The following is a 16,264-nucleotide window of genomic DNA, read 5'->3' on the forward strand; positions in this document are numbered from 1 at the left end:
CTCAAATGCCTGCTAGAATTCTGTACAGAATGGCTATCTTCAGGGTTATTTTTGTTCTGAATTTTGTACAGAATGGCTATCTTCAGGATCATTAATTCAAATAATGTTTTTTAAGGAATTAAAAAACCAGGATGCTACTCTTTGAGCACATATTAGAAAAATAAATAATGACATAGAAGAGTTGGCCAAAGAACATCATAGATAGATTTCAGAACTGCCTGTCAGAATAATCTGCTCCTGAGATTAGTAACTTACAGAGCAAAGGAACCCCGATCCCGGCGTAGTGTCCAATCCCAACAGAAGTCTGGTGATAGAAATCATATAGTCTTTCACAAAAGACTGCAATATAAACAAAATATGTGTTTGCTGTGTGTATGAAATACGTAGAATAGCTTAGAGCATGAACATCTTATCACATCTTAAAGCTTATTTCTTGTAAGACATCATAAAGCCTCCATAAAAAAGGAAATAAAAATCTATCTTGTCAGCTAAATACACACGTACAGTTAAGCTATTCTTAAAGAAATATGGGAAATGATTATTTTCTAGAATATCCAGACACACTTAAATTTTGTGCATGCTATTGGACATGATGAAAACATTTTTAGATATTTAATAACAAAAAAACTATAAGCTGAAATAAAATAGAGACTATTTTTAAAAATTTGGAATGACGAAAATTTACAATGAGGTATTTCAACCAGTTTTTATTTTGTTTTTTTTGGGGGAGGGTGTTAGGATTAAACTTTATGATAGTAGAATATATTTCTATATAATATTTAAATAAATATAAATATTAGTGAATTAATAGGTTAGGACTAAATATCATCATATTTATTTTATGGCTATTTTATTTGCTAACATATATGATATATTTGACATGGTGTTAGAACACTACTCATTAGTTAATTAACTTAAACTTCTTCCAATTTCTTCAGTTTATTTTTAGCTCTGAGTGAAAAGAAAATCTTTCAACCCATACAAGCAAATTTCACCATGCATGTTACAATTACTTCATAAATTGTATGAAATGACTGACTTGAGTTTGATCTTCAGGTGTTTACTAGTGAAACATTTAAATAATCATCTAGGTATTTTGCATCCCTGTTGCTGCAAACAGCATTATTTTGTTCTTTTTTATGGCTGAGTAGTATTCCATTGTATATATGTACCACATCTTCTTTATCCATTCATCTAGAGATTATCATACTGAGTAAAGTAAGTCAGAAAGAGAAAGACAAATACCATATGGCATCACTTATATGTGAAATCTAAAATATGGCACAAATGAACCTATCTATAAAACAGAAACAGACTCACAGACCTAGAGAATAGACTTGTGGTTGCCAAGGGGGAGGGATGGACTGGGAGTTTGGAGTTAGTAGAAGCAAACTATTACATTTAGAATGGATAAACAATAAGGTGCTATTGTAAAGCTAAGGGAATGATACCCAATCTCTTGGGATAAACCATAATGGAAAAGAATATAAAAAAAGAATGTATAAGAGACAGGATCAAGATGGCAGAGTAGGAGGACGTGTGCTCACTTCCTCTTGCAAGAGCACCAGAATTACAACTAATTGCTGAACAATCATTGACAGAAAGACACTGGAACTCACCAAAAAAGACACCCCACATCCAGAGACAAAGGAGAAGCCACAATGAGATGGTGGGGGGGGGGGGCGCAATCATGTTAAAATCAAATCACATAAATGCTGGGTGAGTGACTCACAAACTGGAGAACAGTTATACTGCAGAAGTCCACCCACTAAAGTGAGGATACTGAGCTCCACGTCAGGCTCCCCAACCTGGGAGTCCAGTAAGGGGAGGAAGAATCCCCAGAGAATCAGAATTTGAAAGCCAGCGGGATTTGATTACAGGACCTCCACAGGACTGGGGGAAACAGAGACTCCATTCTTGGAGGGCACACAAAAAAGTGTGCTCACCAGGACCCATGGGGAGGGAGCAGTGATTCCATAGGAGACTGAAGCAGACCTACCTGCTGGTGTTGAAGGGTTGCCTGCAGAGGTGGGGGGCACCTGTGGCTCACCAAGGAGACAGGGACACTGGTGGCAGGGGTTCTGGGAAGTGCTCATGGGCTTAAGCCCTCCCAGAGTCTGCCATTAGCCCCATCAAAGAGCCCATAGTTTCCAGTGCTAGGTAGCCTCAGGCCAAACAAGCAACAGGGTGGTAACACAACCCCACCCATTGGCAGACAAGCAGATTAAAGTTTTATTGAGCTCTGCCCGCCAAATCAGATTAAAGACTTACTGAGTTCCATCCACACAGCCCTACCCACCATCAGTCCCTCCCATCAGGAAGCATGCAAGAGAGTCCTAGATAGCTTCCTCCACAAGAGAGCAGACAGCAGTATCAAGCAATATCAGCAGTATTTCATCTTGTGGAACTGAAAACCACAGCCACAGAAAGATAGAGAAAATGAAAAAGCAGAGGACTTTGTACCAGATGAAGGGACAGGATAAAACCCCAGGAAAATAACTAAATGAAGAGGAGATAGGCACTCTTCCGGAAAAAGAATTCAGAATAATAATGGTGAAGATGATCCAGGAATTTGAAAAAAGACTGGATGAAGATTGAAAAGTTTACCAAAGACCTAGAAGAATTAAAGAGCAAACAAACAGAGAGATGCAACACAATAACTGAAATGAAAAATACACTAGAAGGAACCAATAGCAGATTAACTGAGGCAGAAAGGTGAATAAGTGACGTGGAAGACATAATGGTGATAATCACTGATGTGGAAAAGAATAAAGAAAAAAGAATGAAAAGAACTGAAGACAGCCTAAGAGACCTCTGGGACAATGTTAAATGCACCAACATTTGCATTATAGGGGTCCAAGAAGGAGGAGAGAGAGAAAGGACCCAAGAAAATATTGGAAGAGATTATAGTTGAAAACTTCCATAACATGGGAAAGGAAACAGCTACCCTTGTCCAGGAAGTGCAGAGAGTCCCAGGCAAGATAAATCCAAGGAGAAACATGCCAAGACATATAGTAGTCAAACTGACAAAAATTAAAGACAGAGAAATGTTATTAAAAGCAACAAGGGAAAAACGACAAATAACATACATGGGAACTCCCATAAGGTTAACAGCTGATTTCTCAGCAGAAACTCTGCAAGCCAAAAGGGAGTGGCACGATATATTTCAAGTGATGAAAGGGAAGAATCTACAACCAAGAATACTCTACCCAGCAAGGATCTCATTCAGATTCGATGGAGAAATCAAAAGCTTTACAGAAAAGCAACTGCTAAGAGAATTCAGCACCACTAAACCAGCCCTACAATAAATGCTAAAGGAACTTCTCTAAGTGGGAAACATAAGAGAAGAAAAGGACCTACAAAAACAAAAACAAAACAATTAAGAAAATGGTAATAGGAACATACATATTGATAATGGCCTTGAATGTAAATGGACTAAATGCACCAACCAAAAGACACAGGCTGGCTGAATGGATACAAAAACAAGACCCATATATATGCTGTTTCCAAGTGGCCCACTTCAGACCTAGGGACACATACAGACTGAAAGTGAGGAGATGGAAAAAGATATTCTATGCAAATGAAAATCAAAAGAAAGCTGGAGTAGCGATACTCATATCAGATAAAATAGACTTTAAAATAAAAAATGTTTCAAGAGACAAGCAAGGACACTACATAAAGATCAAGGGATCCATCCAAGAAGAGTAGATAACAATTATAAATATATATGCACCCAATGTAGGAGTACCTCAATACATAAGGCAAATGCTAACAACTATGAAAGAGGAAATGCAAGGCAGAAATAGCGACACAGATGTAGAGAACAAACACATGGACACCAAGTGGGGAAAGCAGGGAGCGCTGGGAGGAAATGAATTGGGAGATTGGGATACCAAATTGTATAGCATATATCTAAATATATGCTGTTTATTGTCTGTTAACTCTATCTCAATAAAAGTTCTTAAAAAAAGTGTGTATATGTGTACAACTGAGTCACTTTGTTGTACAGCAGACATTAGCACAACATTGTAAATCAACTAGACTTCAATAAAAAATCATCTAATTATTTTGAATAGCAAAGACTTAAAAAATTATAAAATCATTTGTTTTTATAACATCTTTTAAGTAAATCCACTAAACTACTTTGTTGTTTGCTGATTTATTTTACCAACAGCTAGTTTCAGAAAATTAACCTTTACATATAAAAAAAAACATAAGGAAACATGTCCATTCCATTTATTTAAATGGCACTTCGGTTTTCAAGGTATATAGTCTCCTAGTAATTAGGACATGAACTCATTGGGGCCACCAAGAACAGCTCTGACATGCACCCCTGTTAGCATCATTCAATTTCATTTGTAACTCACTGTGTGCTAAAGAAAAATTTTAAACGAATTATTGGGCACTTAAAACTATTATTTTCCAAAAAGAAAACTAGAAAACACTCATGGAAGAGAAAGTAAACTGAAGATTTGGCAAATGATTATTTACAGTATTTTAGAGGCAGATGTGGTAATATAGCTAATGTTTACTGTATTCTTCACTAACACATTCTTCATCCAGAGGTCATCTGTCCTGTAACTTCATCAGGGCACAGACCAGAGTTAGCTGAGAGCCAAAAATGTGGACAGTCCCATTTAATATCACAAAACACATGCATTAAATCTTATGTGATTCAATCATAGAAGATTTTTCAGTTTCGCTTAGTATTTATTTAATTTTATTTTGGGTAATTTTTTTTTAAGCTCTTTGTTGGAATATTGCCTTACACTGTTGTGCCAGTTTTTGCGGTACAACAAAGTGAATCAGCTGTATTTATACAAATATCCCCATATCCCCTCCCTCCCGTGACTCCTTCCCACCTTCCCTATCCCAGCCCTCTAAGTCATCACCCATCATCGAGTTGATCTCCCTGAGTTATGCAGCAGCTTCTCACTAACTATCTATTTTACATTTGGTAGTGTATATATGTCAATGCTATTCTCTCACTTTGTCCCAGCTTCCCCTTCGTGCCACCCCCCCCACTATGTCCTCAATTCCATTCTCTACATCTGCATCTTTATTCTTGCCCTGTCACTGGGTTCATCTGTACCGTTTTTTTAGGTTCCATATGTATGATTTAGCATACTGTATTTGTTTTTCTCTTTCTGGCTTATTTCACTCTGTATGACAGACTCTAGGTCCACCCACCTCACTACAAATAACTCAGGTTCATTCCTTTTTATGGCTGAGTAATATTCCATTAATATATGTGCCCCATCTTCTTTATCCATTCATCTGTTGATGGGCATTTAGTTTGCTTCCATGTCCTGGCTATTGTAAATAGTGCTGCAATGAACATTGTGGTACATGTTTCTTTTTGGATTATGGTTTTGTCAGGGTATATGCCCAGTAGTGGGATTGCTGGGTCATATGGAAAGGGAACCCTCCTGCACTGTTGGTGGGAATGTAAATTGGTACAGCCACTATGGAAGACAGTATGGAGGTTCCTTAAAAAACTAAAAATAGGTAATAATTTTTTAATAACTGTTTTTCCAGATCTACAGAGATGAGAATTAATTAAAATGATTAAAAATATGAAAGTGATCTGTGTTTCAAGTGGAATATAGCAAAAACAAACACATAAGCAAAACAACTTTCCATTACGTTAAAAAAAAAGGAGCATAAGAAACTCAAGCATTATACAGATGCAGAGTCATTTACTACAGGAAAAGTGTTGGGATTAATTTAATGAGGATTCCCACTAAACACTGAGTCGTTGACCTTCCTGAGCCCTTGTCTCATCCATATATTATGACTGATAATACTGCCTGTATTACAGTTTTCCTTGGAAAAGGAAATAAAATGATGTCTAGAATAGAATTATATTAATAGTAAATCACCCCAAAGAAAACCATAATTCAAAAAGACACACGCATCCCAATGTTAATTGCAGCACTATTTACAATAGCCAGGTCATGGAAGCAATTAAATGTCCATCAACAGATAAATGGATAAAGAGGTGGTACATATATACAATGGTATATTATAAATGGAATGAAATTGAAATTGGGACATTTGTAGAGACATGGACGGACGTAGAGACTCTCATTCAGAGGGAGGTTAGTCAGAAAGAGAAAAACAAATATCTTATAGTAACGTATATATGTGGAATCTAGAAAAATGGTACAGATCCATCGGTTTGCAAGGCAGAAATAGAGACACAGACGTAGAGAACAAAAATATGGACACCAAGTGGGGAAAGCAGGGGCAGGGGGGTTGGGGTGGGATGAACTGGGAGATTGGGATTGCCATATATACATTACTAATGAGGAAAAAAATATCAAATTGTACACTTTAAATACATGTAGTTTATTGTATGTCAGTTATATCTCAATGAAAGTTTTTTTAAAAAATAGTAAATCACTATACAATTGTAGTCATCAATAACAGTTCTTGAATATATAAGTATCTACCTTTAAGTAGATGGGTTTAAATCATTAACCAAAACAATTAGATTGTATAACTATATTTTAAGAATAAAAGGATACATATTATATAATTTTAGAGAATAAAATGTTTTAAATTTCTAATCTTTTTTAACCATAAATAAGTGCTCTTTACCTATTTGAGAAACATGCCATTAAAATATCTCATTTGACATCAGAAGGTAAATGGGCAATTACTACTTTGAAAATTATTATTCTAGTTCATTCTTTCTGCAGAAGCTAGCTTCAGAAAAAATACAATTTCCTGTATTTCTATGGGTACCAAAATGTGAAACAAAAATAAAAGGAAAGAAATAACTACTGCTCTCCAATTCTACAGAATGGTTTTCCTTCTCCTTAGTTTATATACTTAAAACTTTCCCAAGAGATTTAATTTAAACATAAGACACTGTGGCTAAAATATCTGAAAACCACTGGTGCATAGTGACATCAAGGATTTGACTGCTATTGATATAAATCCCCTCAGATTCAACACTGCTCTTCAAACAATTCCTCCTCGGGAACGCCCTCTTTGAGAGATCAGAATTACGTGTGCCTGGTAAGGGGGTCTGGGGTGGAAGCCTGGCTTCGGAAGCGCCCAGATAATGTGTCTGGAAACTTTCAGGAGAACAGGAGTGTGTATGGTTCTTTGCTGAGTTGTTCCTGCACCCGTCTGGCAGAAGCAGATGTTTGTAACACTGCTAGAGGCACAGTCACGGGCATAATTAGCCCAGAGGCCAGCAGAAAAGCTGCAATTCTCTTTGGATTAGTTTATTCAGTCAAGCATGGGGGAAGAGGGTACATAAAATACATGATCAAAAAACACAATGAAATACTTGAATGCTTAATATGAGATTAAAGTTATCAAATAACGTAAAGCCCTATGAATTTTTTTCTCTTAATGGATATATTTAGAAATTATCTGACTACTTGAATTAGAGAATATGAAATATTTGCTGCCACTCAGTTTCTGGCAGAGTTAAAAAAAGATTAAAATATATTTCTGTAAAATAAAATCTCTGTGAACTTAGCTATGATAAAATGACAATGTCAAACTTCGGCATTCAGGAACAAACTGACTGGTTCTTAGCAGTTGTAAAATCTTCCTTACATTTTTTCTAAAGTAGGCAATAATTAGCAGATGTTTAAAATGTTCTTGGTTTATCAGTTTATGGGCATTATTTGGTATCTTTTTAAAAACGTGTATTAGAAAGAAAGCTGTCTTTTTTTTAACCTAACAACTCTTTCTTAGCTTTTATTTATTGTCTAGTAATATGCTTAAAGGAATATGCAAAATGTATTAAAATGTCACATTAAACATTGTAGGACACTGGTGTCAAAGAATGCCTAATGTCATGTCATAGATTATTCTGAAAAATATTTTTTTTCTTACAAAGTGTTTCACAGGCACATTTATGTCATTAAACACATGAAATAAAATACTGGATTACTGCAAGAGCCAATTTTACGTTAACAGCTGCATGAGAAACACTAGTTGTATTAAGCGTCCGATAGAATCTAAACAAAATAGAAAATAAACATTTTAGAGAGAAACGGGAAACACTGCATACCTGGTAAAGAAGCGTGTCCAACATGCTGATACTGAACACCCTCCCGGCAGCAAAAGGCAGTCGGAACATAAAGGCCAAATTAGAACCTCGCTCTCTTTCTTTCTGTTCAGAAATTTGAAAAAGAAAAACTTGTGAGCCTTCTCTATTTTACGTTTTCCTGCTTCATTAAATTCTCCTAACATATGTAAAGAAAGCCATTTTTATCATGTGGTTCTTAGCTATGAATGTGTCATAACTTCACTTTTAATTGTATTTTTAATGTCCCTTTACTTTGCATAACCGTTTTCTTAATTAAAATATCGAATGATTAAGAAAGCTTAATCCTTTCATACATTTATTTACTCTTCATACATATTTATGAACAGGATTTGAAGCGACATTAATAAAAGGAACAAACACAATAAAATTATTTCATCAAATATTAAAAAAAACCTAAAGCCACATAACGTACCCTAACATCTAGAATATTTGCTTTTGAATATTCTTATATGTGAGCACAAAAAACATAGGCAAGTAGGAGCAATCATAGCCAGCGGTTTCCAGCGTTCTGTCATTTGAGTTTTATTTTTTATTTTATTTTTTAAATTTAATTAATTAAATAATTAATTTATTGGCTGTATTGGGTCTTCACTGCTGTGCACGGGCTTTCTCTAGTTGCGGCGAGTGGAGGCTACTCTTTGTTGCTGTGCATGGGCTTCTCATTGCGGTGGCTTCTCTTGTTGCGGAGCATAGGCTCTAGGCACACAGGCTTCAGTAGTTGCAGCACACTGGCTCAATAGTTGTGGCTCACGGGCTCTACAGTACAGGCTCAATAGTTGTGGCTCACGGGCTCTACAGTACAGGCTCAGTAGTTGTGGTGCACGGGCTTAGTTGCTCTGCAGCATGTAGGATCTTCCCGGACCAGGAATCAAACCCGTGTCCCCTGCATTGGCAGGCGATTCTTAACTACTGTGCCACCAAGTTAGTCCTGTCATTTGAGTTTTAATTTGTCCATCTGCCTTTAAAGGTGTGCCAGCCATACCAGTCAGCAGCTAGGCTTCTGTAAGTGACAAAAAAAGTGTGTGTGTGTGTTACAGTGTATGAGGGTTTCTTCTGAAAAATTCTGTTGCTATTATTGCCTGTTAATAAATGAAGGCCTAAGAGCAAATGTTTGTGTAAGACTGGAAGGAATTTCTTAAGAATAAAACTTAACCTTGAACTTAAGTAGTAACCTCAGAAATGCTCGTTTCTTTCGTTGCCAACTTGCATTTAACAAGAAAAACAAGACACAGCTAAGCATATAAAAACATCAGCCCTCACTCTCTGAGGCGATGGGAAGAACCCCCAGTCTCGAATGTAGCAAATTTGGGAGGTCTTGAGGGAAGGGACATCTCCAGGTCCCCTTTTTAAGAATGAATGGGAGGCAGTATTGCTGAAGGGAGGGGTCTTGGAGATGAGCAGGGGCTCCTGCTGCTCTTGTTGTCATGATGGCGCTAGAGTGACTGGACCCCTGGGCAGACGGGTAAGGCTGGGGCTCAGCATCAAACCCTTCGGGAGCATGAGGAGTTATTCCAGCACTCCTAGGGCCACCCAGGCTATGAGGACATCCTCGCTTGAGACGTAGGGAGAAGGAAGGACAGGCGAGTGGAGCCCCCTTGGTGCCCGTGTGCATTACATCACAATGCAGTCTGATTTATTAGCCTCGGTGTCAAAAATGCTTCATTTGAATTATGTAGGTGGTTTGGAGATGCCGGAAATGAGCTGTCTTATTACATGCATAGGTAGGTTTTCCTGTGAATTTGGGGCCACATTTGGTTGGTTTTTTTTTTTTAATATTTATTTATTTATTGGTTGCTTTGGGCCTTTGTTCCTGCACCCGGGCTTTCTCTAGCGGTGGTGAACGGGGGGTGCTACACTTCATTGTGTTGCATGGGTTTCTCATTGCGGTGGCTTCTCTTGTTGCAGAGCACGGGCTCTAGGCACATGAGCTTCAGTAGTTGTGGCATGTGGGCTCAATAGTTGTGGCTCACGGGCTCTAGAAAGAAGGCTCAGTAGCTGTGGCGCACGGGCTTAGTTGCTCTGTGGCACGTGGGATCTTCACCCAGGGATCAAACCTGTGTCCCCTGCACTGGCAGGAGGATTCTTAACCACTGCGCCACCAGGCAAGCCCCTACATCTGGTTTTTAAGGTGTGCCAAAACCATAGATCTTAAGCCCAAGTTAAAGCAAGTCAGCAGACTAAGTGCCGAGACCCTAAGAATCTAAAGTCCAGCATATGGCACAAGTTTAGGTGGGAAAGAGCAAGATTGCCAGGAACTGCACACGGCTCATTCAGAGTCTTCTTTCCCAGAACTTGATGGCTGATCTCTGTTATCTGACTGGGATCTTCTGAGACAAGGACCATTTTCTCTCTTCATTGTTTACTCCTCTAGCTACCAAGAAGCATGGGACAAATGGCAACGCACACTTTTATGCTTTTGCATGTTTAGTCATCCCTTAAATTTTTTAAATCAGTTTTTGTTCTTCTTTTTTTTTCCTTCGATGCAGACTTAGCTGCAGTAGAACTAGATAGGGAATTGATTTGTTCATGTTTGGACTCAGAGAATCGTGGTGATCAGGTGGAGATGGTGATGGAGAGGCACAGGAGAGTCTTCCCAAGGTGACTGTATGTGAGGCTGGGGTAGGTGAGAGGGAGGGAGGCAGTGCACAGTGACCACACAGATGGAGATCAGAGGATCCGGACACACTGAGCACATTCCAAGTGCAGAGCAAAACGTGGTCTCAAACACTGTTCAAACATCAAGTAGGAGGAAAACTGAGAAAAGCCATAATTCAGTGAATAGAACATGATTCCAACTCCAGCTTCTCCTCTCCTCTTCTCTCTCAGTGTGTAACCATCTATTCTTTGGCTTTAAATATCTCATCTTAGGACTTTTAAACTGATACGTTAGCATTCACATCTTTCCCAAAGTTCAGTTATAACTATCAATCTTAATATCTTTCCGTAAACTTAACCTCATGCTTTACTAAAATGAATTTCTTACCATGCTGAATAATCCTCTAACTAGTCAATCAAAGGTACTAACTAGTCAATCAGAGACTGTCTGACCACCATCTCCACATCCCTCTCCCCAATCCATCCATTAAAATTCCAAGCTCCATCATTTATCCTTAGGATTATCTTAGAATTGTTCTTTCTTTGCATCCCACTGCTACAATACTTGCTGGCATTTAAATCTACTATCAATTTACCAACCTCTAGTCGTCTATAATTCCAAGTCATCCAACAATGACACTGCCAAATCATATACAAACAATTCCAATAACAGAACTTTCTGTTCATAAATCTCAGATCAGTTTACCCTAAGACTCAGACTTTCTTGAAGAATACATGCTTAGAGAACACAAAAGCAGGACTTCTGTGAAAAAGCAACATATCTTCATGAAAAGAGTTTGTCCTGAGAATGTCCTGACAGTCTTGTGTGTACGACCAGCTCAGTGGATCAGAGGCAGGGTGAGGTTTGTAGCATATAGTGGTTTCTTTCACTCAGGTTATCCCCGCTCAATGATTTACTGATGGAGAAGATACATTTCCTAAACCCAGGGGATTATCCTCTAAATTTAATAACGGTTTAACCAAGATTTCAAATATTCTCTTTTATTATATACCTACATTTACATAGATACCTCAATTAAATTACATTATATATAGCACATTTAATTTATTTAAAACACTTTGGTTCAGTTACATTCCCAGTGAATACACTGTATTTTCTAAATACAGAAATATTCTTTTGCATTCAGGGCTTACCCTGAAGGAAATTACTCTCTTCCTATCTCCACACATCTGAATCCTATTGATAAGTATCATTTTATAAATCATTCATTATTAAAGGTTCAGATCAAATACTAACGCATTCATTTATTTACTAACTTAGTCAGTTAACAAATAACAAATATGTGTTGACAAGCCTACTCTACACAGGGCATTATCCTTAGTGCTAGGCATACAGAATTCCTATATAGAACTCATAAATTCTGATAACACAGAATTATTATGTATTGACTATGGGCCAGGCACTAGTAAACAAAGGTGGATACTTTCCTTGCCTACAAGCACTCACAAACTGAGTGATACCAATAACAAATAAGCAAAACACAGGGATGAGTACATGTAACAAAACAGGGGTAGATGCTAGGGTAGCACGTAGGAAGGGCTTCTACCTCAGTCTTCTGGTGGAAAAGTCGAGAGGCTGAATTGGAAGTGATGTCTAAGTTGATACCCAAAATATGAGTAGAAATTAGCCATTAAATTTGGGAAGGGCAGGTGATGAGTAGAAAGTTATAAGCAGAAGATCCAGCCTATGCTGGAAGCTGGGAGGAATAAAGCTTAAAAGACTTGAGAAACTATAAACAGTTCTGTTGGAATACCGCATTGAGTGTGAGAGTACGGGCAGGATGAGGTCAGAAGCGAGACTGGAACAGGAACCAGGAATTAGATGTTAAAGTTCCAGGACACTTGAGAGGGAAAGGGATGCTATCAAGAATTACCCTGAAAAACAATGGTGTAAATTGGGACAGTCCCAGGGAAAACAGGACATACGATGAACCCATTCTGAAACCATGTTAACGATTTTGAATTGTATCTTAATTGCAGTGAGAAAAAAACTAATGTATTTTTAAGAGGAGGAGTGATATGACCATATTTCTAGAATGGTTATTCTGATGACAATATGGAAAATGGACTGGGAATGGAGAGGTGGCACAGGAGACCAAGCAAGTTAAACAAGGGTGTTACGGCAGAAATTCTAGTGAGAAATGAAGGTTTACAGAAACAGATCTTCTTTATGTATATTTAGACATCAGACATTAAATTTGAGGGAATTTTTGACTGAATTGGGTAGTAAAGAGAAGACAAGGATGATACCCAAATTTGCAGATAACTGGGTGGAAAATGGGGCCCTTCTATATGAAAGGAAATGTGGAAGAAGAGAAGATTATAAGTTAATTTGGACGTGAGTTTCAAGGTTAGTAGAAATGTCCAATTGCTAAAAATATGGATCCAACAGACAGTACAACACACAGTGGTTTGGAGCTTGGATTCTAGAAACACACAAGGCGTCCAGTCAAGTGTGGCCACTTCCGGTTGGACAACCTTGAACAAGCTACTTAAGCTCCTTGTTCCTCCATATCATCACCTGTGAAATGGGGTTCATATTGATGATGACATTGCATTGTCATTATAATAAATAAACAAGATAAGACATCTAAAAGTATTATATATACTAAGCACTTAAATACTATCTTCTATTATTAGTAATTCTTTGAACACATCAAATGCCGTATCACCTTGTGGACTTGATATGGATTGCTTTCTTCCTGTACCGATGCTTGCAAGTTTTGACTGGGCTGGTCTGGTATTATCATTACAGCTCATATATTACCTCCCCAAAGAGATCTTTCTTTATCACCTTATTTAAAGTAGGTGTTTCCCAGTGACTTGTGAATATAACCCTGTTATGACTTTCACAGCTCTTCTGAAATCTGTAATTCCTCGTTTATGTTTTATTAGTTAACTGTTGGTCTGCGGTAAATGGGTGAGTCCCAGGAGGACAGAGACCATGCTTTCACTTTCTGTTTCAAAACAGTGCCTAACACAGTGCCTGGCACGTGGTCAATGTAAGTGCATTGAACAAATGAACAAATCTTTCCCTTCTAGAGTAGATGCCTACATCTAATGAAAATTTGTTGCATAAAGTTTATAACATTTATATGAAGAGGCAAGAAACAAACAATCTGAGGTTCACTCAACACCCCTCTCTTCTCACGTCAGTTCTTTAATGGAGGTTTGAAGAGAGAAAAAAACTGCAATGTTTGTGTTATGTAAAGTTTTCCGACTTTAGTATTTCTTTTGACTATTGTGTTTTACAAAATACAATAATAAGTATTTCTATGATTTCTTCTAGTACAAACATATACTATAGTACCTTTCTTTCAGACATATTTCCTTCCTTAGTAGAATTCTGGATTCAATTGAAGTGTCAGTGATGATTTTGTGTTTTCCTAACAACCACTTATCTAAAAACACCTAAAAGAAATCTGAGAAATCCAAGTCAGTATTCAAAGATCCCAGACACTTTAATACCCTTGGTTTTACCTACCCCTTCCACTTAGTTTGCTACCATGGACATATGCTTTTGTTGGAAGAAGGAATTTGTTTTTGGCAGAAATTGTGTTTTCTTTAAACTGTGTCCATCCAATACCATATGGAATAAGATGATAAAATTGTTGGACTTAGCAGAACAGTATGGGAGGTGAAAAAAATCAAGAATTTTATTCACATATGTTAATGGTTTCTATCCGAACTTTCTCAACTACAATTCTTTTACACACCTCCATTCTCCCGCCCGGACCCAGCACACAGTAACACTGTAATCCCCAAGTTTAGTGGTTTTCTCACCATTCATCCTACTTGACCTCCTTTACATTGTTTGACACAACATCTTCTTTTTCTCCCCCCCCCCTCTTTTCCTCCTGCTTTCTTCCCATCCCTACCCTAGTTCACCAACAGCCCTCAAATCTTACTTACAAATTCTCAGGTCCTGGGCAAACTAACTCTGCCTTTCCTCTCACAAAGCTGCTTGCCCAGGGAGTGGCCTTTCGAATTCAAGTACAGAAAATCCTTATATTAAAATACAAAAGCCTTGGACTTCCTAGGTGGCACAGTGGGTAAGAATCCGCCTGCCATTGCAGGGGACACGGGTTCGATCTCTGCCCCAGGAAGATCCCACATGCCGCGGAGCAACTAAGCCCGTGCGCCACAACTATTGAGCCTGTGCTCTAGAGCCCATGAGCCACAACTATTGAGCCCATGTGCCGCAACTAGAGAAGCCCATGTACCTGGAGACCATGCTCTGCACCAAGAGAGGCCACTGCAATGAGAAGCCCGCACACCACAAGGAAGAATAGCCCCCATTCGCCGTAACTAGAGAAAGCCCGTGTGCAGCAACGAAGACCCAACACAGCCAATAAAATAAATAAATAAATAAATAAATAAATAAATAAATTTATTTATTTTAAAAAAAATACAAAAGCCTTCAATGAGTTTCTAGGGTTTTGCGTATCCTGCTTACAGAGTTTTCCTAGGAAAGAGACTTGTCTCTACAGAAGCTACCCCATCACAGGGGCTCTGTACAGCGGCTCTGAGATGGGCTGTCTCTTCCAGAACAGGTTTCCAATCAGAGCCTCTCACTGAAGTGTGTGCTTGGGAACCGGGGAGAGAGAAGACCCTGGGCCATTGGTGGCTTTCAACCATCTCTCTCTCTCTTTCATTTCTCCTCTCTTTATTTTGCAAACAGGAGGCAATTCTGGTAGTAAAGAGCATTTCTCTCTGCATGTCCACTATTCTTCTTACTGGAAAGAGTAGATTCCTACCACACCCACACACAGGCACAAGCACGCACACGTCTGTTCTAGTCTGAGTGGCAGCTTAGAGGGGGTGCATTTGATGGACACAAGGAGTTCACCTTGTTTATGAGGACTAAGGCTAACTCAGGCCCATGTCCTAAAACACCCTTGAGTTAACCCAAGGCAAGTTCATGCCGAGGAAGTTTGGGGTGTGTGGGACCATCTTCTTTATTTCAGAGAGGAATGCAAGGTCTTCTTGGCAAAGTTATTATCCTCCTACACTAAAATACAAGTGGCCCTTGCCTTATAAATAGGGTGATTATGTAGTTTATTGTCCAAATCAGGACATCTTGAAAGGAGCTCCTAGTAATTATACAGAGACAATAGCCATACACTAGGGGTGATGAGTAAACTAGGACTTCAACCACTTGCCACTTGTAAGTTAGAAATACGTGCTTTACAAACAATACACACGGATGGCTGCCTGCACCCTGTTCTCCCACGAAGGCCCTGATGCTTCCGAGAATTGAGAAATTCGGCAAACTAGAAGCTTCTGAAAAACATATGGGTTCAGATATAAAGAAAGGATGTTGAAGGATTAAATATGTGAATTTTGGGGGGGACACAAACATTCAGTCTATGGCAATTTTGAACCTATTGTGGGAAATCACAATGCTATGCACACTTTTTTTTTTTTATCCTTTCTTTTGGCCCTGCTGCACGGCTTATGGGATATTACTTCCCTGACCAGGGATCGAATCCAGATCCTGGCAGTGAAAGCGCCAGGTCCTAACCACTGGATAACTCTATGCACATTCAATTGATACATTTGTACATTAAA

The 16,264-nt window shown here is 38.4% G+C and overlaps 1 protein-coding gene across 3 annotated transcripts in view; it reads right to left on the minus strand.

The window, feature by feature from the left end:
• The window catches only part of KCNT2 (potassium sodium-activated channel subfamily T member 2), a 371,544-nt gene that overhangs the window by 42,372 nt on the left and 312,908 nt on the right, over window positions 1-16,264 (minus strand). For all 3 annotated transcript variants that reach the window (XM_057729620.1, XM_057729619.1, XM_057729618.1), the window contains 2 exons: window positions 8,039-8,140; window positions 256-339 (listed from right to left, as the gene is read on the minus strand). In XM_057729620.1, coding sequence (XP_057585603.1) covers window positions 256-339; window positions 8,039-8,140 — 186 coding nt within the window. The remainder of the gene's footprint in view (window positions 1-255; window positions 340-8,038; window positions 8,141-16,264) is intronic.

This window comes from Hippopotamus amphibius, chromosome 3, assembly GCF_030028045.1.
Source record: "Hippopotamus amphibius kiboko isolate mHipAmp2 chromosome 3, mHipAmp2.hap2, whole genome shotgun sequence".
NCBI lineage: Eukaryota > Metazoa > Chordata > Mammalia > Artiodactyla > Hippopotamidae > Hippopotamus > Hippopotamus amphibius.